We start from the raw sequence: 25,081 nt of genomic DNA, 5'->3' as shown, positions 1-25,081 counted from the left end.
AGGGCCTTTTCCGAGGCTGAAGACGCACACACTCATCTCACAGGCCCCAGGTCACCCCCTGAAAGCGTTTCGAAGACAACGACCCGTCAGGCCCAGCCCTACCCCCCTCCCTCCTCTCATCTGAGAGGACTACGGCATTGCTCCTTCGCTAAAAGCGCGTCGGAGCAGGGGGCACCCGGTCCGACCCCAGCCCACCCGTCCGCAGCCGAGCTGCCGGCCCGCTGCCTCTGCCCGAGCACCAGGACGAGCGGATACCGCTCAGCCCTTGGGCAGCGCAGCCCCCTCCGCACAGAGCAGCCCGCGGCCTGCCGCGTTCCCGCTGCCCCCTCACCTCCATTCCCGTTCTCCCAGCTTCCCCCTCCCCAGGCTCACCACTGTCCACCTTGAAGCGCTCATGCCTGGCTCGGAGCCCGTCGATCTCGCTCTGCTGATCGGCCAGGAAGCGCTCCAGCTTCCCCTGCACCGGCTTGGGCAGCTTGGAGAGCTCAGCTCGCTCCAGGACCTGCTGCAGCACAGCCGCCATCTTGGAATCAGCCCAGAGCGCCGCTGCGCTTTCCGGCCTAACCGCCAGCGGCCGCGACGCGCCCGAAGGCGCAGGCGCCACGATGCCGCGTGCGTGAGCTGGTGGGCCGGGCCCCGCGGAATCATGGGAAGTGTAGTTTTCCAGAAAGGGGGCGCGTCTACAAGCACATCCGGTTCCGGTAGGGCAACGCTTTCCGCCATGTTGAGTGAGGCTATATTTGCTGACTGAGGTGTGAAAGCCACTAAAATCGAGACAGGAGTCCCGAACGGTTCGTCTCGAAGCTCGTTGCGACCTGCTCGCTCTTCTAAAGCAGCCTGTGCGCCCGGGAGATGCAGGAGGAGGCGCTACCGCTTCCGCCACTCAAAGCATGGCGGCGCTGGCAGGGTGCTCTCCTTCTGCGCGCCCTTTTCCCGCGCTCGGGTCTGGGCTGGCGTACGTCATCCCCCTGTGCTGGGTCGCGAGCAGCGCCTACCGGTGACGCGAGCATTGGCTGGCTCAGTGCTAGGCTGCGGCGGCGGCGCTGGGGTGGCTGTGGCCGAGGCCGAGCTTGAGGGCCCGGCTGTGGCCGTGCCTGTCAGGCTAGTGCGGGGAGCGCTGGGGTAAGCCCGCGCCCCGAGGCGGTGGAGGAGCTGTGCGGGACCGACCGCCGAGCTGTGGGCCGGGCTGAAGTGCAGGTACAGACGGGTGCAGAGATGCTTTTGGCTCGGCCCACAGGGCCGGGTGGGTGACAGCTTTCCTCCTCGCCCCGGTCCGCCATCGCTGTGCAGCGTTCTCTAGCAGACACCTTTGTGGGGTCTCAGAATGCCCTTTGCTTCCTCACCATGTGCTCTTTGCCTTGAGCGTTTTCATAGTTAATTTTTGTGAAAGTCGTCAATGCATGAAGCCGTTTTCAAAGTAGGTCTGCGTGGAAGGGAGGAGTGTCTATGGCAGTCTGCGTGTCCTGGATTCATATGGCTACTGATGGGAGCTGTAAAGATGGCCTTTTGGATAGTCCACAGATGCTGTACTTTTAGTGCCTTAGGAATTGGGATGAAAATTGCATGTGGCATGTTTAAGTACAAGTGTGGAATTTAGCAAGTCCCTCAAAGATGAATGCAAATACGAAAATGCACACTTTACATTCTGGCCTCTGTTGAAACATGATGCAGCAAAAAAATTGTTGCTTGGAGACATGTTTTTCCTAGCATTTGCTTGCGTGATTTGCCATGTCATTTCAGTGGCAGGTATTGAGAATATTTTCCTTTCAAATAAGGGTCACATACGTCCTCTAGTGTAGAGAGTTATGTTTTTCATTTAAAAAAACGAACGTGCAGATCATAAAGATACTTAACTAACCTTCGTTGACAGATAAAGTATTAATCTATTCAGGATCTTTGTGTGATACTCTTAGTGTCAGGCAACAGGGGTAGTATATATACCTTCTTTGACTTTATGCATTATTTGTTTTGTAGGTTGAAACTATAATACTTAGGCTTAAACCTGCAGCAATGGGTAGAACTTACTTCGTTGAGGAAGCTGTTGGGCAGTATCTTTCAGACCTCAGCACAAAATTAAAGCCTTATGTCACTGGCTTATTAATAGGGCAGGTAAGTGTGAAATATTTGAAGTCTGTTCCATTCGTTCATTCATGTTAATAGGGGAAAACCCCCTTGGCCTTAATCATCTGGGATAAGTCTGTTAACATCACATTGAGCTTGTATGTGCATGAGGGTGGTAATATGACCAGAAGGGACTTCTTTAAAGGGTTTGCAGTGTCAACCAACTACTCAAATCTTTTAAAATCATTTTGTGAAAGATACAACACACAGAAAGAAATTAAAATCTTAAAGATAAAAGTTTTCACTAAACGAGGCTTTAAGGCAAAGGCAAAGTCGTGAAGGAATTATTTTTGTAACAGATTACTATAGAGTTTAACGATACGTACTGTAAAGCAGACCTCTACGGTTACTATATTACACAGTATATTCTCAGACTTGGTATCAACCTCATGGTATATTTGCTTATATTGATGTTTTTGAAAGTGTTCCCCACAAAGAGACTATGTAATTCGGGCTGTTCGAACACCTCCAAAGGAAGAGCAGAAAGAAGACAACATCAGTCCGTCAAAACTGGTGTCCATTGATGAAGAATGGATAACTACACACGCCAGTCAGGTAGCACAGTATGAGTTAATGAAGGGAGTGGGAGGAACAGACAGGAAATAGTTTTTGTAAGTCTTATCACTTGTGTAATCTCAAGCCTTTTTCTCAAAGTAAAAGCACCTTCCTAACCATGCTAGGCACAGATATTTAAAACAAAATAATCTGTATTGTTTTCAAAGTTTGTGATGAAACGGAGACTTGGTAAGACTGAAGTGAGAAAATTTGTGAGGTGCTGTGTTCCTACATTTCAGAGGAACCTATAAGTGAAAAAGTCCTGCTTATTTCATTTCTGCTCTTGATGCATACTTTTCTCATTAGAAATTTTAGAAATATCAAGTTACATGGTTGCTAGATCTCTAATTCCTATAAATACATTTCTATTTTTAAGGTTTCTAGGATGCTTCCTGGAGGCTTATTAGTTCTTGGTGTATTTATTATTGCAACTCCAGAACTGTCAAAAGATAGCCAAAATGCTTTGCGCAAGGTAAGTATACTTCCTGGTGAAAAGACAAGAATACCTTTAGGTGTGTAGCTGAATAATTATCTATTGTTGTCTTCAGTATATATGGTTGTTTTGTTGCTTTATTTCTAAAAGCACAAATGTTCTGGTTTGATGTATGGTTTTGAGACTGAAACCTCAGAAATCCCTGTCCTGTGGGAGTGTACCACAGCTTGTATTTTTTACCTTTCTATTTCTTGTGATGTTTGTTACTACAATAGCAAATCTTACTGTACTTACTGAAAGTGGACTTTCTAGCTTAAGGAAAACATCTTAGAGGTTTATATTAAGCTAAATACTTGTGGCACAATTGTTAGTAGTGGTAGCACGTTAGCTTTTTTTGTCTGAATGAATTGTTCAGATTAGAAGTGTTTACAGTAGTGAAAGATCTATAGTTCTGATTCCTTTAAAATTAATTTCTTGTATAGAACTAGGGTATTTGACTTAGGTGTGTGGGGTTATATTTAAAAACTACTTAGAATGTGCTACTGTCTGATAGACTTAAAATGCATTTTTATTACAGTATTGGGGCATCTAGTGCCACATCTAGTTTCTGTTCTGTAGATTTAGTTTCATTTTATTGTTTTCATAAGGTAAGCATGATGAATGATTGAAACATGAGTAGATATTGAAGCCTAAGGTCCAAGATTCAATTTTGGCAGTGCAGTGCAACTGCATCTCAGTTGTGATTACTGAAACTAGTAGCCAACAAAAAAAGGTGAGCTGTATCCAGTGATTACTGAATTAAAATTTGTTTTTTTGAATTAGTAGCTATTTTGGACAGCTGTCTTTCTGGATCCTCAACTGATAGGCATAAAGCTGTAATATTTTTGTAGGGAGAAAAGCATACAGGTTGAACATGTGAATGTGTGTTGCTTGGTGCAGTTTATAAGGAAGCTGAATTAAGATTTCACAAGCAACTTTTGCTTTGGGGTAGTTGCCTATGAATCTTTGTTGAATGTTCTTTTAATGTGGCATTTTGGTGAAATGTAGGCTGTATTTCCTGTTTATACATAATTATGATATCACTTGGACTTAGAACTTTGGTGTAGGACTATTTTCGAGAAATTATAATGCATTATTTTTGTGGAAAAATCAATAATACTTTTTTTCATCTTTAGCTGATCTTCTCAGTGGAAAAGTCCTTGACTAAAAGAAGGCTCTGGAAACCTGCTGAGGAGGAGATCTCAGACAGAGCAGCTCTTCAGATTTGTTCTGCTACAAAGAAGTATCCTTTATGAACAAGCTTTATGGCTTGAGACTGCTACCCCCAACCTTGTTGCTGTAGTTATTTCTGAATAAATGATAAATTGGGAGGGGAAAGTTGTTTGAGTTCAGATAGGCATAGATCAGTGAGTTGAAATCACAGAGTTTCCTGATTAGCCATGGGTAAGACTATTGACCCTCTTATCCTTGCAAAATTTCCATCATTTCTTGCTGTTAGGTTTGTGTGTGTGGTGGTATCAAATTATGCCTTCCCCAGTCAGTTTTGATTTGCATGAATTGAGGAAAACATCTAAAATACTATATAGCTTCTTGAGCTTGCAGTTACCAATGATACTTACGTGGAAGTGGGGAAGTAGCAGGCATGTGGGATCTGTACTAGTGCTGCAGAAGAATGCTGGGTCTGTTGATGATGAAATAATACAAGGAGAGAAAGCAAGGTTTTTCCTTGAGGGAGGTGAGAGAGACTAGGACAAATTGCAAATTGGTGCATTGGTGGTTCTCCCTGTGAATACCTATTGATCTTAATGTATTTGTAAGAGATGGGACAGCATCACTATGATAGTTGGAGTTTACAGTCAAATGTTTTTCCACTTTTTTACACTAATGAAAGGTGAGAACTTTCTTCAGACCATAAATTAGCTCAACAAAGAAGTTAAGTAAAGGACAAAGTAATTGAGAATTGTTCTTACTCGTTTTTTTGCTTTCCACTGGATCTTTTTCTTTAAGTAGCAAAGAGTAGTTTGTCGAACCTATGATGTACAAGATCCGAAGGTAAGTTTGTCATCCTGTATGTCATATACAGCTTCTAATGCATGACAAATGTTTAAAAAAAAAAATCTCTTAAGCTATACAGTGGTTTGTATAGATGCTTTATTGCTTATTTCTCCTCTCAGAGTTCAGCTAAACCAGCAGATTGGAAATACCAGAGTGCTCTGTCTGCTTCCTGGTTGGCTTTGGACTGCACAGTAAATGTTAATATTCACATTCCACTTCTTGCTACTTCACCGAACCATGACTTGGAGAAGAATACCAAGGTAACTAACTGGCTGCACCAGTTTTGTAGTTGGTCTTCACTACTTTTTCTGTTGAAAATTAAATGAGAGAGAAAGATTTGAATAGTGTGAGTAGAGTAGTAGGACTAATCAGCAGAGAATGTTTGGCAGTTGTTCCTCTTTTAAATGTAATTTGAAGTTACTGTGAAGCATTCATAGTATAAAAAATGCAGATAGCTTTTCTTCTGCTGTGCTTAGTGTCGATAGTTTCCTTTGCTCAAAATTACTTAGCAGTTATGATTATTCCAACTAAAGTCTCTTCTGCTTCACCTAGTAAAGGTTACATCCAATTAGAACAGGGGCATGGGGTGCTTTTAATATGAATTGACTTTCAGTAGGCTGCATCCCTCTCTACAAAAATAAAATCCCTGGGGTAGCACTTAAATATTTTGAAATGCTTGTTTCTTAATGAATATATTCAGAACATGTTGGGTTTAAGATTTAGCTTTGGAAAAACATACAGACAGATTTTTCAGAGACTTTAAAACTCTCTTGGAGTAACTGTTGAAACATGTATTTCTCTGATTTTCAGCATGATACTGTCCAACTCTTTTAGTTAAATTCTCTTATGAGTTTTTTATGTTTTCACTTCTTTTAAAGAATGGATTAAATCGGTGGTCAAAACAGATAGAAGACAGTGTTTTTCTGATAAATGGACAAGTTAAAGATGATGATACAGAACTACTGGAAGGGCAGGTGAGTACCGAACAACAAGGAATTGAACTCTAATAGATGTGTAGTTAGAAACTCCAGTGTGATAAAGCATTGACTGAGATGTCTTCTGTACAACATTTGTTGATCTAATTGGCCTATGTCAAGTAACTAATAATGCTGGACTGCTTGTGTTCCCAACTTCATTGCTGCAGATTGCCTGTTCTTCCTCTGGCAATGCGAACGCAATAGTTATATGTAAAGTCTGACTAAAGAATTTTCTATATGCTGTCTCCTCATTAAAGAACATGAGTAAGGTGTGAATGTAGGTGATGAGATTTCTACGACCTACATATGTCTAAATGTTTAACAAAGAGTGGAAACACATTGTTTGGCTGATGCATTCATCTCTCCTTTTAGTTTTGTAACTTTTTAGGTTTTTTTATAATCTCATGGCCGTTTTCTATGTGCTGTTTTTCTCTCTTAGAAGCTATAAACTTGATATACACATTTTATGACATAGTGAAGAGGTTTTGATATAGGGAGGTTTTTTTTTTCCTGTTTCATGACACAAAGAATTTTTTTCCCCTCAGAAAAAGTTAAGAGGAAATACTCAATCCAGCACTCAGTTTTCTGATGTCAAGGTTCTGACACAGCTGGTAAGTATTTAGTGGTTTGTAAAGTATAACCTCTCTGCTATCTTATAAAATAGAATAAAAAATAAAAGAACATTCTGAATTATTGTTTAGAAATGCAGCTTACTTTGTCCTAAGACTTTTTATTTCCCCATGGATATTGGCTGTGAAACTGTGGACAGATTTGCTTATTTCATGTCTTTGGAAATCCTTGTGCTGTGATAACCACCTTGTGTAAGAATTGCACAGTACAGCTGCAAGGAAAATTTGAAAAACTGGTTATAGAAATGAAGTCCTGCAAACTAACTCATTGGATAGTAGGATACCTGCATGTACCTGCGTACATTGATTTCAAGGTGACTTTGCATCGTTCTTAAGTTCAGAATCGCCCCCATGCTTCAACTTCCATGGCTAGCTATGGACATTTATGAGAATGCTTTTGTCAGAAGCTCAGTCGCTAGTTTTTGATTAAGGTACAGATCCTGTGAGCTGAATCATAATCTGGAGCGGTCAGGTCTATGTCAGGATTTTCCTCTCTACCAGATATTATGCTGACTTGAACCCTGAATTAGGTTCCCCAGTCTAGGTCCTAAAGTCCAAATGTGTCCAGGCATTGTTTTGTAGGCTTCTTGCACAGCACAGGCCACCCTGTTTTGTCAGGTAGTTCCTGGTTTCTCTAAAGTTATGTTTAGCAAAACTTCTAGAAATTTATAAAATACCATGTTAAAGACTTGATGAGTATCTCAGCTGCGTTTGTTGCTTCATTGTTCCAACAGTTAATTGTCTCAGAAAAAGGAAAGCTTTTTATTTTGGCAGAAGTAGTTTATGCAGTTCATGTGGAAGTTATACATCCCTGTGTTTCCAGGTGTTGTCTTAGAGTGCTTCATGCAGCACACTCATTCTTTTGGTAATTAGGGCAAATATTTCTAGGCAACAGTTTGATACAATTTTATATGTGGCTACGTTTATAATTTAGTACTGATGGGATGCCTTTCAGGATACCATAAGTTATGCTTACTATATAGTAAGCATACAAACTTCGTCATTTAAAAAAGTAATTTTAAAAATGTTTCTAGATTGCAATACTAATATTAGCCACAAGCCACTTGCCTGAAAAGTTTTAGAAGTCTTATAGACACAGATATTTAAGTCTCAAGAAATGGAATGTCTGGAAAAGTAAATACATTTTACATAATGGAAAAGTAAATACATTTTACATAATGGAAAAGGAGAGAGATTTTCAGTCTTAACTAACAAAACTAAAAAAAACCCCACCTTAGAGATGAGGGAAAACAGGTTATATGTAAACATCTTAAGGTATGCTGTTAATTTCCTAGCTCTGTTTTTTGTTACTCACACTGCAAGTGCCTTGGTAACAAGATAAAACTGAAACATGTTTATTTTTCAGACCCAGGGTTCAAGTCATAGATCAACAGCTACAGTCCAGGTCTGTAGTGCTTCCATAAATCTCAGAGGTGCTGTGAAATGCAGAGCCTACATACATAACAACAAGCCAAAAGTTAAAGAAGCTATTCAGGTAGTGAAAAGGTGGTTAGTTCATGAGAATTGTTTTTTCTGAAATACATGAAATTTGTCATACTGATTTTTCTTTGCCAAAATGACATGGTCTAAACTGGGGTCAAAATGTTCATCCCCTTGCACATACGGATTGTTTTAGAAACCATCTGTGTGCATGTGTGATGGATTCAGTTCCTTTTTCACTTTTAGCAGGTTATGTCTTATGTTGCTAAGGCTGTTCACTGATGAATCTTTGCACAAATTTTCAAAGTGATTAGGCTGTGATTATTTTTTATTGTTTTTAATAGTAATGTCTAGAAGTTGTCAGTTCTTACTCTAACAATACTAAAATTTTCCTCAGCTTTTCTTTTTTGTTTTGTTATTTTCTTTTTTGGTCTTAATTCTTTTGACATTAGCTTCTCTTTATTGGACTTTCTTTAACTCTCTTTAGAGTTTTTATTTTCTGGAAAAACTGTTCTTTCAACATGGGTTAAACATATGAGGGAATTCTTTTGTTGTTTCTTACTGGTCAAAAACTTTGCAAATGGCTTTTATGTTACTGATGTTTTTGCTTTGTCCTTGCAGGCTTTGAAAAGAGACATAATAAACACATTGAGTGATCGTTGTGAAATACTATTTGAAGATCTCATTATAAATGAAGGACCTCACAAAAAAAGTAGGAATTTAGAGAAAGAACAGCTTACATTTGCAGTGAATTTTGGTTCTTGTAGAAAATTCTGCTGGTGTACTGAAATTCCAGTATGGATAGAACAGAACAAAAAGCAAATGGCACAATTTCTGTTTGGCAGCCTTGACTTTTTCTTAAATCATGAGAATTTTTGTCAAGTTCAGATGTGTTCTTTGGCATCACAGCTTTCACACGAAGTTTGTGTTCAGTTCTCATGACCACAAAATGCAATTTCAGCTTCTTTCTCACTGATTAGAAATTTTGTAATTGTTAAAAATTCTGTAGTTGAAACTCCTGTCACTGAAGTTCTAACTGTAACTTGCACATTTTTAATTTTCTTGTTGTTTTTTAAATCACCCTATGGTATTCCTATTTATATTGAAGTATGCTAAAACTTAGTAGGATTCAAAGAACCAGCTGGACATGGCCTTCCCGGTTCATATATCACCTGTGTTATAAATGCTAGTGGACATGAGCTCTGAAGTTCAATAGTTAATCTCCATTAAATTAAATATGGCATTGTATGTGGTGATTGTGATGTGAAGAAGTATCCTGATTTTTTTCCTAAGTAACTATGTAAATATATCATCTGTGTTGTCTCTGCCCCCTGAACTTATTTCTCTTCATCAAATACCATTTTACAAGCTTTGTGTTATTTAAAGAAGTCTTATTTCAGCACCATGAAAAATTGCATTAGCTTGAGTTTAACAGAGCACCATGCAGAGGCGAGAACAAAATGCAAATTGATCTAATGAAAATAAAACTTCCTGTCGTGATTACATTAAAAACTAAGGGGGCATATGCTGACATCAGATCTCCTAGCTCTTGCTGGGTGATTGTTTAAACTTCTTTGGGTCAGTGCAATGGTATCAAGTGATCTTCTTGTGTTGGTTTTGTTTGTTTGTTTTTTTTTTAAAAACCAAATACTACTAGTTAACTAAAATACCAATTTGAAGATCTTATATAAAGGGAAGCCTTTTAAAAGATGCTATCTTTGGTAGTGATTTTAGAAAAAGTAGAAAAGAAATGGAAGCAGGCTGCTTGTGTGAGGAAAAACAATTCATGTTTAGAATTACCATATGCTTTAGGATAATGTTTGTTTTGGTGTCAGCCAACTTTATTCAACCTGCATGACTTAAACTTGGTGTTTTCAATTCCATGCAGTTTTCAGTTTCCTCTTTAGGTGGCACCCGTGCTTTGTGGCATAAAGCAGCCAAGTGTTTGCAGTCCTTTGTGGTGTTCAAATCATATGCTGTTCTGTGTACACTCTTATCTGCAGTCTTTCCCAGTGTCATTCTAAACATGAAAAAAGGTCTGTTTAACATTTTATGGTCTGTTTTGGAGGTGTCTCGGGTATTTCTGGAGAGACTAATGTAAGAACATGAATCAGTATAATAGCAGGCAAAACTTTGGTAAAACAGTGACAACTAAGCAAGCCATGCCTGAAAACAGAATTTTTACATGGAAACCGTGAGCAGTTCTTTTGCAATAGCTTTATCTTATGGTCAGAGATTAATGAGGAATCTTATCATAACTGGCAAGACTTTCATTTGGATGGTATTTTTTCCTTCTGTTCTTTTAGATTTTGAGAGGGAATATCATGTCTTACCTCAAAGACTGTTTGTCCCTGTTGCTGGATCCAGTGTGATGCTCAGTGATTATAAGTTTGGTGATGAGGCCGCTGGAGAAATTCAGGAACGTTTTGTTGAGATGTTGGATCAATCTGTGCAAGCTGAAGATATCCATATAGCAGAGGAAATTAACACAGGTAAATACAGTATCTGAGAACCAGGATAGACTGCATCATGGATTACAAAAATGTTGACTGATGGCACAGGCCAGTTTTATCCAGATACGGATATGCTTTAAGTTGGCTTACTTCATATCAAACTCTAAGGGTTTATATCAATCTAATTACAGTTTCAGTATATTTCTGAAAAGTGGTAAGGGTTCTTGCAGTTTTTGTATTTAACTTGTAACAGACCTTTCTCTCATCTCTCAAGTATTTTGCTCTTTCACTGCATTATCTGTGCAAGCATGGTTGCAACTCATGAACGTTCAGTTGAACCAGGTTTGCATATGTTACTCTGCACATGAATTAAGGATGATCCTGTATTGGCAAATAAACTGTAAGAAAAACATGTAAAGCTTTATATTCTGGCTGCTTTTTCAGCAGTTCAACTTTGCTAGTTTAAGAGCTGAGTAGTTCTGATACTACTTAGAGTAAATTAGAATAAGAAGTTGAGAGCTTGACTAATCAAATCTACTGTTTTTTTACTAAATATTAAAAAATAATTATGTAGTCTAATGTGTCTTTCAGGAAGTTCTCATGCTAGAACTTGACTCTTTGAAAAATACAAAGTACCTTTCTTTGGTCTGAGTGTTTTGATTTATCTATCAAATGCAGTGCCCAAAACTGAAGTTTTGCGATTCACCTGAAATGGAAAGAAAATTGAGAGCTCTTTAAATTTCTACTGAATGTCTTAGAAGTTTATGATATGATTATGAGACTGTTATATTCCTTCTAATACAGATATTTTGCTAGTTACTGACTTTCTTTTTCTGAATATTTCTGGTTTATATTGTTTCCTGTTGTGTGTTTTGGGTTGGTCCCCCCCCCCCCCCCCCCATAAGGCTTTGATTTCAATGTAGGAGTCAAATCTGGAGTTGAAACGCATCTAATAATACTTCCTGTGATCTTATGGAAGAGATTTCTTCCCTTTTTTCCCCCATCAATGTGAATATGAGCTACAGGTTACAGTTTTATAACTTAAATTAAAAAAAAACAAAACCACACAAACAACCCCTAATTCTCAGATAAGAACTTTGGACACTTTTTGATGTTGGTATTTAGGAACAAAAAATGGAAAATGTAGCCATGAGCTTGCTGTGTATGGAAAACTGTGACTACTGATATTCTACTTGACCTACTTGTTTACTTGGATTTTTTTTTTAGTTTCTTGTTTCAGAGCTAACCATAAATTCTTATGTCTTTCTAAATTAATCAGTTTTCCCAGTTTTTTATTAAAATTTGTTTTAATACATTTTTAGTAACACTAGGAAGGCCGTTATAGAAATTAGACCTGTTAACTGTGTAAGAAGTGTTCTGTGTTTAAAAAAAAAAAAAAAAAAACCAACAAAAACAACCCCCAACATTAATTTTGCAATTTGATTTTTATTGGTACTTTGTTATGAAGTGTCTAAGTATTGCTGTAAACATGTTTTTGTGGCATAATGAGAGTTTGGGGTTTCCCCTGTGTAAATGTTTCAGTGCATCATTCTAATTTGGGTAGCACTTGTTGTTTTTCAAAGCTTAGCATTATCTTTGTTAATAATAGTCAGTGTCCAGTAATGGTGTAAAAATTGGTTTGTAGTGAATTTTAACATCAGCCTTTCTGTTTGTATGAAAATTCCTGTGGTCTTAGGCACCAGCCTTGAAATAACTGGAAATGCTCTCCGTAGTGAAGTTCTGGGGAAAGTTTGCTGATAAAAAAACCTGTTTAATATTCAAGAACATGAGCAGGCTTCTCCAATAATTTCTTTTTTTTTTGTTGCTCTTTAAAATATGCACTTGATAAGAAGAAGATCTAATCAGTACAGCCAAAAGATTTATTTTTAAGCAGCCTCTAGTCAAAACATATGAAATAAAAGTATTTTGAGCAGGTCAGTTTTATGTGCTTAATTAGTACGGCCTCTGCTGCTGTCTCCTACCGTTTTATTCTCTTGATTCCTTGTACAACTCTCCAGTGAGGTCACTACTGGGTCGTGCTTTAAAATTGTTACATGGAAAATAGAAAGTAAAAACTGACCTATTTATAATTGAAAGATATACATAGCTCTAACACTGTAGTTTCAAGGTATTTAGCACTTCAGTACAAGCAATTGAAAGCTCTGCATTTATGATTGGCTTTACTAAATCCCTGCTCCTCCTTGGTGCAGGGGGTGGTGGTGTGTTAAATACCCTGAGTGGATAAACATAAATAAGACTTCAGTAGTGGTAGTCACTTCCCCATCTTTGTTAGCATATTGAAGAATTAATGAAGAATTGGGGATTTATGTAGTTGGTTATCTTGCAATGATTAATAGTTCATTTACTCTAGTTGAAGATTCCTGCTCATATTTTAGGCAGATGAGGGTGTGTTTTCCTTTGCACAGAAAAAATAGTGATGAAACTGTGACCTCATTGTGGACCAGTGGGCGTCAGAGATATGTGATAATTTCTCTTCAAAAAAGCACCCCTTGCATTGAAATGTTGTGTCCTTATTTTTATTTTACATGTATGTGCGGCTTGCAGAGAGATCTCAAAGCAATGTTCATGCTTAATGTATGCATATATATGTGTGTGTGTGTATATATATCTCTTGCTATCCTTTTTAAGTTTCATATCGGACAGTTATTGATTGCTCTGCTGTAGTACATCCTCTACGAAGTCAGTGGGTTCAGGGATAAAAATGGCTAAAGACAGGTCCTAAGTGTCTAGTTTGAGTTTTTGTGTAACGACAGATCCTGTGCAAGTTTGACTTAAGAAGGTTTCGAACACAGTCATGCACATGACTCATCTTAGATGACAGAAGCAACCTTTCTGATCACACATCTAGATTATACGTTTCTGGACTGCTAAAATTTGATATCTGGAACTGCTGTGGGTTTTTGTTCTTCATCTTCTGAACAAGAACAAACTGTTAGTCTTTTTTTATCTCAGCATGCCCATTCTGTTCTTTCCAAAGACATCTAGGTCTCACTGCAATAGCACAAACACTTTATCTTAGTGTTTACTTGTCCAGAGGATGTCTGCAATAGTAGCTACTGAATTGAAATCAGAACTTTTGACAAGCAATGCCTTAGCAAACTATCCTGGGAACAGGAATGCAAATTGAAAACCTTTGGCCTGCCACCATCAAGTAGCCTTATCACTGAACTGCATAGTCCAAAGCATACTTGCCCTGTGTGGGACAAATTAACAAGTTCAGCTACAGGACTCCAGATGAATCCCCTTCTTTCTCTTCTCCCCCTCTTTAACAAGCTGGATATAGCCAAGTGATTAGGGAAGTGTTTGGAAAGGAAATAGATACGGTTTTGAATCCCATCAGTCTGGAAATAGAGTCAAGCTCTCTAACATCCTGGCTGAGCAGCCTAAGGATTTAGTAATTGTTCTGAAGGGGAATGTGTCCTTTCTGCCTGCTCTGAAAGTGTATTTTTAGGGGATCTTCAAAAAGGAATTTCTATGCTTTGAAAAAACATTTATAGCTGTTGGGTAGGGAAATGATGCTGGTCTCACTCTTTTAGTGGCATGGGTTTTGCATGTAGCCTGAACTTTGGACAAATGTCTTTGAAGGGAAAACTTTGATCTTGAAAGGTGGTTAATGGTTCATTTTCATAGTTCCGCCCTGGAGTAGTCAAATTCTCCCCAGGTTATGTAAAGGGAGTTGGATACGTTACTCTGGAAGCAGGGTGTGGAAAATGAGTTTTGGAAAAGGAGCTCCTTCCCAAATATATTTTTTCTCTTTACTTTTACTCTTCCAGCCATATAGAATAGTTTAGTACTATGCTGTTGCTACTGTACCATTTCTACTGCAATAAACTGTATTTTCTACCATAAAATGTACTTTATAAAGTTGATATGAAATTGTTGGCCTTTTGCATTAATTCAGCTGTAAAACATAACTGTTAGCTTTTCACCTGGTATTTACTACTTCACTTGATTTCCACGCAGTTAATATTTGTCCAGTTACTGACAACATGGATGACACACAACAGAAACAACTGATAAAAGCAACATTGCTGTTGAAACTTCAACAAAATATGGGTATGTTACTTCCCTGGTTTTGCTATGGCAATCCGGAAGCCATAATGGGCCCTTGCAGTACTGTTAGCTTCCACATTATTAATAAACTGGTGAGATTAATACAATGCTTTTCTAAAATGAGCCAGTGTTGTAGGTGCAGGGTGTTTCTGGGGAAGAAAGAACCACAGCCTGCTGTTGGAACAAAACCTACATTTGTTCAGCCTGCAAGTCAATACAAAAGGCTCATGTAGCTTTATTTCTTTTTTGGGGAGCCACCGCTTCTATAACTCTGTAATTAAAAAAAAAAAAAAACCACAGCTGAATGGCTTTATCAAGTAGGCATCCATAAATCAGCTAGTGACTCACTAATCTTCTTCTGAAGCTGACAAATACATATGGGCTTGGGTCCTAATTGTCAGCCTCAGTAATTCAGGGAACACCAGCCACAGAAGTCTTTCAAATAAAACTTCTCCATGGTACTCCTTCGTCCAGCACTCATACATCTGTCTGCACTTAGTACAGTTCTCTGCTGTGAGTTTTGACTGTCTTTTTGTATTAAAATACAGTTATACTTTAGTCAACAAAACAGTAGCTTTTGTTTTCTATTAATTCTTAGTAGAACAACATTGTAACTGGAGGATTAAAGAGTAGTAGCATTAAATATATGTTTGCTTTGGATGTAAAAATGTTTTCCCTTGAATCATCCCTCAGTTGTTTTGGGGGTTTTTTTGTGTGTCATTTTCTGAACTGCATCAGTAACAAGCATGTAAATAGGAAAATGACTGTTGTGCTACAAAGAGATTTATGGAGTAGATGTAGTGCCACACAGAAAAGAAAAAACTTAATAGCTTTTGTTTCTTAAAGCTTAAAATTTTTGTTACTGTTCCTAGTCTGATTCCTAGAATTAAACAGTAGTGCAGAGTCAGTGCATTATTTTATGGGCCAGGACATGACTAAGGTACTACAAAAGTATGCAGTCAACTCAGTTTCTGGAAGGGCCCTACTATGATTAGAAATGTCATGTGGAGCTTTTATAATTTAATTATCTGACATTGTAGCTTTAGATTTAGGCTTAGTGGTAGATAGTTTTGGAATGGCTCTTATTGTTTCTCCTCCTGCTTGTCATTCACCTTGACCCTGCCCTCCACACCCTAGCTGCTGATGGCTGTGCTGCCCTTGCCACTCACTGAATGCATTTCCTTTGTTATTTTAGGTGTGGTAATAGCAGCTGCTGTCGCAGTCTTTGCATCGATCTTCTCTTTCAATTACTTCAGTGATTAAACTCAAGCAACCGGAGCTTCATGGAAGTATTGGCCAGTTACAAGATGGAAACACCTGGGTTTAATATATTAGTAATTAGGAATTGTTGCCTACATATCACTAGTTAGATGTGCAATATAAATTGTAATGATAGGTTCAGTTACCTTGTTCCAGCATGCACTTACTGTATCAAGTAGAATCATGCGGTTACAGTATCAAGTAGGCGGTGAATCAACTTTACAAGAAACTAGCCCTGTCATTCTGTATAAATAAATGATAGTATTATTTTCTAGAAAGATCCCTTAAACAAATGTAGAACCTTCATTTTCTTCCTACTTGCTGTTTTAATGGAAAATGCTACTACTGGTGTTTTTCAGGCTATTGGTAAGCCTAGCATAGTTACCTAAGCAATTCTTGCTTTAAGGGTTCCTTTGCTAAGAGAAATCTGATTTCATTAAAGTTAATTGGGGAAAAACTAGATTTAATGAAGCAAATATTTCACCATATGCATTGTATTATGTAATATTGGTTAACTAGCGTAATAGGTGTACAAATATTTTCTAGTAGTTTCAAGACTAGACCAATTCAGCATGTAAATACCTCAGTTCAAGACCTGGAGAACTCAGAAATCAATAAAATGCAATTTTGAGAGGTGTATATGCCACCTTTTACTCAGTGACTCTCGGGGATTTCTCTGTCCAGCTCTGATTCAGTCATCATTCTCTTGGAATATTAACTATTTCAGCAACCCCTGCATCTAGGCAGCCCTTATGGATTATCTGGATTATGGATTATATGGATTATGACAACATGCAAGTTGTCAAAATTGTTTGCTAATAAACAGATAGCTTTCCATTATGAGATATTCTCCTGGGTATCTTTTAGGCGATAACACTACTATTTCCTTGCCATGTGGAGAGCAGAAGGAGGGAAGAATTCTAGTAAGGTTAATAAAGATAATTCATATATGAAATGGGATGTTTACTTGGATCTGACCTACAATAGAAAAGAATTCCAGATTTTAGGGCATTTTAATACCGCTGCAAATTTCTTTTTTTGTATAAAGGCACTGGAACACTAAGAAAAAATATAAACGCTTCAATTCTAAAGCATAATCAAGGATGTACCGGGATACTTTTAATAAAAGGCAACCGTGAGAAAGATGTCTTAAATACTGTTGCCTCATCTGTGTATTCTGTTTTTACATGTTTGGAAAAGATCTAGTTTTAGTATTGTAACTACATTTTGGAACATAGTGTTGCTCTTTTGTGCTCAGTATTGCTCAAGTAGGGCCTCTCAGAGGAAAGTGAATGTTGTAATGGAGGCACTGTTTTTAGCTGCTACATGTTTTATAGATGCTTTTATTCTGTGCAAATGGGTGGAATCAATAGGCAACATGGCATTATGCAGAAGCAGTTGATTCTGGGGGAGGTTGAGTGCTATCCAGAAAATGAGATTAATTTTAAGGTTTTTTTTTTTTCCCTGCAGAAATATGGATGACTGCTGTGATCAGAGCTTCATTTGCAACTTCATTAGTCATGAGCTTCTGTTGGGGCTTGGCATCACATTTGTGTTTCCTTTTTGGTTTGTTTTTTTTTTTTTTAATTACAGGTTGAAGGAAATCCTACTTAAGCATACTTAATCTGTCTCTTAAATTGGAGTGTCAGCTTATTTCTTACGACTAGGCGTAAATGTAGTTTCTGTTCTGGTTATTGTTTGTTAGGGGTTTTTTGCTTTCAGCCTGGTTTCTCAAAGAAATGAAGCTTACGTGATCAGGCTGCTGATGTGCAGCCTAATAACTTTTGAACCAACTTTGACAAGAGGGAAAGTTCTCAAAAATGTTAAGTTCCCACCAGTTACGTGGAGATTTTCTGGTGTGTAGAGGACAGACATTTTTCATGCCTGTTCTTTAAAACATATAATCAAAAAATACAAGACAAATATTGTCCCACTACTCAAGGAGCTGGTTAGTTTTGTTACAGAAGATAATTCACTGTTTTCTACATAACCTGTTATAAGATCATGAGATTTTCGTAATGTTAGGTATATCTGCAAATGGTAGCTTTCTGAAGAGTTGACCTTCTGATGCAAATGGAATGTTAAGATGAAGGTGATTTTAGCTGAGAGGTAAACATCATGCTTGAGTAAGAGGACAAATGACTGCTCTAAGGGAAAAGCTTTATTCACTTGGAGTTTTGTCAGAAAAACTTATGACAGTCTTGTAACTTTCAGCTACCCATGTGAATTTTCCATGTGAATGAAAAGAATGTGTTTAAAACAGTGATAAGAATCTGCTTTTAATGTCTGGGTTATGTCACTGCAGTAATGGTTGCTTGATACTGGTCACTCAATTCTGAATTCTTACTGACCTATGTGCAGAATTTTGCAGAGTGACATTTTTGTGATGGGATCCTGACCCAAAGCAAAACTGAAAGCTCGCACTCCAAAGTGAGCAAAACGTGAAACTGTCTAATCAAATAAAAACTGGTGAGTCCTATGAGTACTGAAAAAAATCTTTATCAGCAAAATTGAGTGCAGTTAAGATACAGATATTTCTGTCCTCAGAGTAAAATTCAGCCTTCAACTTTGCCAGTGTGCAAAAGAAGTCATTGAAATGTTTCTAATGCTTTGTTGTCTTGTGTCAGAACTGAAGGACGTGGATTTTTTTTACACCTGCAGAGAGAGAGGGAGGAAGGTTTATAGTGAGTTTACCTTTGTGTCTTTTTCTCAGACGGATTGTTAAACTGTAGTTCTCAGCAGCATTCCTTTAGCAAAACTTTAAACTTTGAGTTTAGTTTAGTCTAATGAGTGCTTACTAATATTTCACATGTTTTTAAGGTTGAGGTTATATATATTTCTACCAATATATTTCATACTTCCAATGGCAGGTTTTAAGAGCTGTTAAGCTTTATTCAGAGTTATTACATAACCACAATATACTTTTTCAGTAACTTGCAGACTTTTAAAATATTACTGTTCAAAATATGGAGCGACAATGAACTGAAATTAGCTGATAATGTGTCTGTGTTAGCTGTTTGGATGACAAACTTACAGAAGCACTGAGCTAACTTGTGGCTTTTCATGAATATTGCAAGTTAAATGCAGAAGCGTAAAATAATATCCTAGATATCTAAGCCATTTAGGAATGTAAGGGCATTGAGCTATTTGTCCTTAAAACTGCTGGATGAAATCTTGTTCTACTGAAGTCGGTAGAAGTGAATCTGAGGACCCAGGACTCGCCATAATTCCAGAGCACGGAGATGGCTTTTTACGTATGCAGAGGGATGGATCAGTCCTGTTCCTGTTGAAATTAAGTTCTTCCTGTGCTTAATGGAGACGTGCATGGGCCCTTAATTTTTAATTTTATTTCTTTTCCCTTAATTTCTTAGAGATCACCACTATCGTCTCCTGTTCTTCCTATTACTTGTGGCTGGCATAGAATAATTATGTGCAGGACTGCCAGTTGTATGTGTTTTAAGTAAAATTCACATACTAACACTTAAGCAATGTTTATATATGTGTATCTTACAAATAAGTTAGCAAAGACAGCCTTCTCTAAATGAGATGGGTGTTACTGAGATTGATTTACAACGTACTGAAGAGGAAAGGGAGGCAGTGAGGACTATGGCTAATTACTCAATATCTTGCTCATCTGTGGTGCCATTTCCCAGTGCTGGAAGCTCCCTTTCAGGTAGCAACCCATACTCATTTAGGAAAGACTCCACATCCACAGCAAAAAAATCCTCACTGAATTGTTCAGAAATGCTAATGAAATTGCTTAGAAGCTCCCCACCCTTATAGACAAGTAGGGTGGGAAGCACTTCGTTTGAGAAGCGGTCTCCAGCCCCCGTGTTGGAGGCCTTGATCTTGCAGAACTTCACATTGGTGTACTCGGCCGCCAGGCAGGTCAAGCTGTTATTGAGAGCATCGCAGCCCTTGATGCCATCTTCATAAATGTGGACGATGACGGTGGTAGTTTTACGCTCTTTCTCGATGGCTTCCAGGAACTGTTCCCCATTCTGCAGCTCACACAGATAACCATATTTCGCCCCAAAACTCAGCCTCTGGTGCATATCCTGCATGCAGCGTTTGCGGTATTTTTGTAGGCAACTTTCGTCTTCTTGCTCATCATGAATTAATTCATACTCCTTCATGCTCATCTGTGAATATTGAGACAGTGTTATATTAGTAAGTGGTCATCTGTTGGCGCTGAAACAGGAAGAGACTAAGTTGTTGTCTAAAGAACATTGCATCAAAAGCTTAGCCAGAAGAGCAGTCACTTCTTACAGTGACACTGGAAGGTCTCTTAGAGACAGGTGAAGATCCTGTCTCCACACTTGCATGTCAACTTAATGGTATTGAAGGCAGTTGACACATTTGACAAAAAATTCTGGATTTTCCAGAGTTGGTGGGAATTTTGCCAGTGACTGTAGTGGGAGCAAAGTTTAATACCTGTGGGTTTTTGGGGTTTGGGTCCCCCCCCTTTCAGAACTGGTAAATGGTAATGAGTGACATTCAGGCTCAGAGCTCTATCCTGACCAGCAGGGGTTTAAGCATGTTAAAAATTTTCAGTTGCCTTAACCAAGGATAGAGCATCAAGGTAGGGAATGGAGGAAGAAAGGTCAAACTCTGTTGTGTGGTATGTTGTTGTGAAATATACTGCTTATTTTACTGAAGTTAGACTTTGCTTGTGAGAAGACTAGATAGATGGTTGGATGTGCATTTGTTCTATCCATATTGTTTGAACTCTGCGAAGCTGCAAAGGAATTGAGTCTGGCAAATTCAAGGTTTTCTAGCATATAACTGTTGTTTTATATAGAATCAAAATTAATTTATTTTGCTTTTCTCACCTTACGGCAGAATCTCTCTCTGGTGTCTTTATCACATTTACTGAAAGATCTGTGTGGTGAAGACATTTGTCTAAGAATTTCTTTCTTGCTCAAGGATAAGGAGTCTCCGTCTTCGCTTTCTAATTTAAACTTCCTCCAGTCATTGATCACGCCTTTGGGCCCTAAGAGGGATGAAGTTAGGTGAGAAACTGGCTCAACAAGAAACTGTCTTAAGAAGTTTCTGCCCTTTGCTGGTTTGTCCGTCTGTGCCGCAGTTTATCCATCTACCCCTCTTCCGTCCAGAGCTCTCTCCAGGAGAGCTGAAAACCAGAGCTGTGGGACCAATGTGCTACATCAGCCTCCAACAGAAAGACAGAGTTTTATTTCTAACCTGGATCACTTCAGTGGTCTGGTTCATATCAGGAACCTGTAAAAGGATTTTGGTGAACTATACGAGTAGTTAACAAGGATGAGGATGATGAAACCTGTTAAAACTGACATTTTGGCCAAAGCTAGTGTTTCTTACAAGTACATTTGCATTTCTCTGTAGACAGTGTCTTTGAATACATAAGATGCATAAGGACTATTTTAAGATATTGACAGTAAAACTAAGAATACAGGACACTTGAGGGTTGCTTTCTTGGGTTTTTGGGGGGGTTTTTTTAGGTTTTTTGTGGGTGGGTTTTTTTTTTTTTTAAACCCATACCTGTTCCACTGGAAGAATAACCTCTAAGGCAATGCTATGATAATTGTGATTGTAACACAGATCTTGCTCATTGGAGCTGGTTGATTAATACAGTTAAATTTTGGAATGGGGGGGAAAGGTCTTCTCAATTCAAAATTACAGTGGTGCTTTTCAAAATCAAACATTTTAATCTGCATCTCAGATTATAAAGCAAAACCAAGGAATTTTTTAGTGTTTTCAGAGGTGAAGTTTAGGAAATTTAGGAAAGGCTAGGTAAGCATCTTTCCCTCTCATGAGAGAGATGTGGTGTTGCCAGCTGCCAAGAGTCTGTTTTGGATTAAATTTCAACATCTTGGAAGTGGTGGCTCAAGGCACTACACCCATCGGTGGAAAGGGAAGGTGAACTGATCTTTTGTGAACAAGATTTCAAAGCAGGAATTAGCCTGAACCTCTTGGCATAGCAATAGCGATGAAGCATGCAGTAGCCTAATTTCCAAAACTATTTTGAAGGTTAGGTGTGGATGTAGCACCCTACATTTGAGTCACTAAAAAAAAATATATATAATAATCTTAGTTGACAGTAGCAAGGCTGGTTGGGAAAGAATCCCAAAAAGAGTTATTACGAGAGCTACATTTATTATAGCACAAAGAAAAAGAAGTCCTTGGAGCACAGAGAGGGAATGATTGCCATATAGTTACTTGTTGGTGGGGTGGGATGAAGCGATACCTGTCTGTAGAGCTGAATACAATGTCAGTCCTCATAAAAATCATGGTGATTGAGTGCTGGATTAAAAAGAATTGTGATTCTGAGCAAGGATGCTTTTAAAGCTTTTAAATGTTATGCGGTGTTTGCCAGAAGGATTTATAGGTACACTTTTAGCACTGGGTGTTCCTTCTATAAGAAGGAAAAAATAATTGAGCCTTTATAGTGAAACCTTGTAACCTAATTCTAGCATGAGAGTATGCTTTTTGTTGCTATTTTGTTTTCTTCTCTTTTCCCCAGAGGAAGAAAGGCCATTGTTCGTGACTGAAGCAATAAACCAACAAGAGTTGTACTGGACCATTGCTGTTAGTGGCTTCTTCAGGTGTCTTCTACGTTTGCCATTTGCTTCAGGCATGAGGAGGATTGGCACAAAGATCAGTTTGGTGTTACCTGCCCTTCCATGAGGGGTGTCACTTACTCCAAAATACATTCTCATTGGCTTTGGAGCCTATGTTTCTGTGCAAGGGGTTTGTCAAACCAATGGGATCTACTCGAATTCTGGGCTTCCCCAGTGAACAGGGATGGTTTATCTTATTTTTAGAAAAAAAAATAATGCAGTTAGTTTCCTTGCCTGTGTGTGTCGCCTGCCCTTCAAAATCTTCTTCAAAGCTGGTGTTGGCATTTTCTTCCATTCTGGTGGCTGGAGTAGGAGACACTACAAGTTCAAAAAGGAGAATTGTTAATAACAGGATAGAAAAGATAAGCTTACAGCAGGTACAGCACAGTATGTAATTTCCTGCAGCTTTTAGGTATCGGTGAAGATCAAAATACACGATAACTGTAGAGCTTCTCATTGTCTCATAAAAAGCAATTAGGATATATGGCGGTCTCTTTAAAAAGACTTCTGGCCAGATTCTTACTAAAAGTACCTAGATGAGGGTTTCTTCGTTATACTGTTCCTTCTCAGTCATTGGAGAATATTGGGAGCATGGTGTGAAACAGTGGTTGTAAAACTTTCTGCAATGGGAATGTGTAGTGAGTATTTTTTTTCTTTTTTTTTTTTCTTTGTAATCCTTCTTTGAATCAGGAACTTACTAATTTTCCAAGTGCTGTAAGTATTTATTTTTAAGTGTTGCCTGAATTGCTCATTTCTTGTACAGAAGATGGAGCCATGTATTTGAACTTGTTGGGCAAGAGACCTCTGAACATCCTGGAGCTAGACTGCTTATACTGGTTGGGCCATGTTTGTTACAAAACAGAAAAAAATATGGGGGTTATAAATCAAAATCCGTTCTATAAATAAGGCAACCCAAGGAGCCAGATGGCAATCACAGGGCACTGTGATACAGCAGTACTCAAGCAACACTCTTTATTTTTTACGGTGGAGTTTTTGAGGGGTGAAGTAGAACCACTGTTCTTTGAGGGAAGAGGAGAGTTTTCCCTTTGTGTATTCCTATCGACAAGATGAACCCAACTGGGTGGTCCCAGAGCATTACAGAGCAGTAGGGTTTGACCGGAGCATCGAGCTCTCAAGGTCAGGCTGATGTTCTGCTGGTTCTCAAAAGTCACAGTAAATGTTCTTGGGGTCTTGGGGTCTGCAGCTTTCTTGAAGATCAATTCTCTGTTTCAGGAGGATGTACTGGGGAGGAAAGTACTGATTCTTGCATTTTTACGACATTGCTGATAGACATCTGCATAGCCCTCTGCATGAACTCTGCCACCACATAGTACTGCATCTCTTCTCATGTTGCACATCAGTCACAAGTTTCCCTTTTAGTCAAAAACTGTAATTCTAATGTGTTAAAAGTCTCACTGTCCACAAGAGTCTTAAGGCAGATGATTTGAGTGCTCCCATTTAGTCTAGATTAGTTTTTGGTGTTCAGATGTTAAGGTAAACTTTATTTGACTTCACAGTAAATCCCATCTTGAAGCAAACACTAAGATGTTGTCATGCCATGAATGCCATATTTAAAAGCTGCTGGTGTGTTAGACTAGAGTGATGTTAGTGTTGTAGCATGTATGCACAGAAGAAAATGTATGTTCATTTTTACATACCAGCAACAAGGGATAAAGTGGAATAATGGCTGAGCAAGACACAAGGAATCTGATTCTTGTGTGTATTGGGACTAAAGCTAATTAGTAAATGTGAGAATAAATTATTTTGTACATGTACTCATGGCAATTAATCAAAACTTGTGGGAAGCATTGCAGATAAGTTTGGAAGAAAAGCAGGTAATGAATTACACTTTATTAATATAAAATCTTTCTGTAGATAGATTTGTACATAGATTGTTGTCAGCACATAGATCCAGATAACTGGATCAATTGCTATTCAGTCAATTTTGAAATAGAAAAATGAAGCTAATCCCTTCTCACATAGGCAAAGCTAAAATCTTTGCCATGTCAGTGATGGACTGCTATGTGGATATGCTGGGTCAAAGCCTTGTAAGTCATTCCCGTGACTTACATGGACATCTACAAAAAGCTCTTCTGTCTGCTGATGCTGAGGATTTTCTTTGTTACATGAGGAAAGGGAGGGTTTGATTTTCTGTATGCTTTGCTGTTTCATAGCTTTTAGCCCTGAAAGGCACTAAAAATACATGATACGAAACTTAAGCAGTCTGCAGGCTTGAACCAGAAAACCAACCAAGCTTTTGGTGAAACATTAAAGGTGGGAACTGGTTGCTTAACAAAAGAAAGCTCTCCATAAAGTTTATGTTACTGATCTGTTGTACCTAAAAAATCTGAAAAGATTAGGTGAATCATAACAGCACAGAAAGCTGTGTTTCACCATTCTTCTGCAGCGTGGCATAAGGCAACGATCCTGACGACGCACAGGCTGGTAAGCTGACCATAGACCTGGGAGTGGGGAACTCCTAAAACTT

At 38.5% G+C, this 25,081-nt stretch overlaps 3 protein-coding genes across 7 annotated transcripts in view; 1 reads left to right on the top strand and 2 right to left on the bottom strand.

The window, feature by feature from the left end:
• TPR (translocated promoter region, nuclear basket protein) overlaps positions 1–535 on the bottom strand; it is a 45,790-nt gene extending 45,255 nt beyond the window's left edge. For all 3 annotated transcript variants that reach the window (XM_075711561.1, XM_075711562.1, XM_075711563.1), the window contains exon 1: positions 373–535. In XM_075711561.1, coding sequence (XP_075567676.1) covers positions 373–523 — 151 coding nt within the window. In that variant the 5' untranslated portion in view covers positions 524–535. The remainder of the gene's footprint in view (positions 1–372) is intronic.
• Positions 536–2,010: 1,475 nt separating this feature from the next.
• Positions 2,011–16,684, top strand: ODR4 (odr-4 GPCR localization factor homolog). Of its 3 annotated transcripts, XM_009483779.2 has the most exons (15): positions 2,011–2,109; positions 2,545–2,676; positions 3,053–3,148; positions 4,285–4,391; positions 5,125–5,161; positions 5,284–5,424; positions 6,043–6,138; positions 6,687–6,752; positions 8,137–8,265; positions 8,832–8,922; positions 10,517–10,702; positions 11,818–11,823; positions 12,277–12,288; positions 14,648–14,740; positions 15,933–16,684. In XM_009483779.2, exons 1-15 carry the CDS (start codon positions 2,011–2,013, stop codon positions 15,998–16,000), a joined length of 1,359 nt encoding a protein of 452 aa, XP_009482054.1. In that variant the 3' UTR covers positions 16,001–16,684. The 3 variants fall into 3 exon arrangements, with proteins under 3 accessions (XP_009482054.1, XP_009482058.1, XP_009482056.1); XM_009483783.2 differs by lacking the exon at positions 3,053–3,148; XM_009483781.2 differs by lacking the exon at positions 6,687–6,752.
• Positions 16,685–19,611: 2,927 nt separating this feature from the next.
• PDC (phosducin) lies at positions 19,612–22,888 on the bottom strand. The gene is made up of 3 exons (XM_009483778.2): positions 22,828–22,888; positions 20,830–20,990; positions 19,612–20,139 (listed from the first exon to the last, which is right to left on the bottom strand). Exons 1-3 carry the CDS (start codon positions 22,886–22,888, stop codon positions 19,612–19,614), a joined length of 750 nt encoding a protein of 249 aa, XP_009482053.1.
• Between the last annotated feature and the right edge of the window lie 2,193 nt (positions 22,889–25,081).

The sequence above is a fragment of the Pelecanus crispus genome, chromosome 5, assembly GCF_030463565.1.
Source record: "Pelecanus crispus isolate bPelCri1 chromosome 5, bPelCri1.pri, whole genome shotgun sequence".
Classification (NCBI taxonomy): domain Eukaryota; kingdom Metazoa; phylum Chordata; class Aves; order Pelecaniformes; family Pelecanidae; genus Pelecanus; species Pelecanus crispus.
Note: the sequence above shows the minus strand (reverse complement) of the source record. Positions and strands in the feature narration are given on the sequence as shown.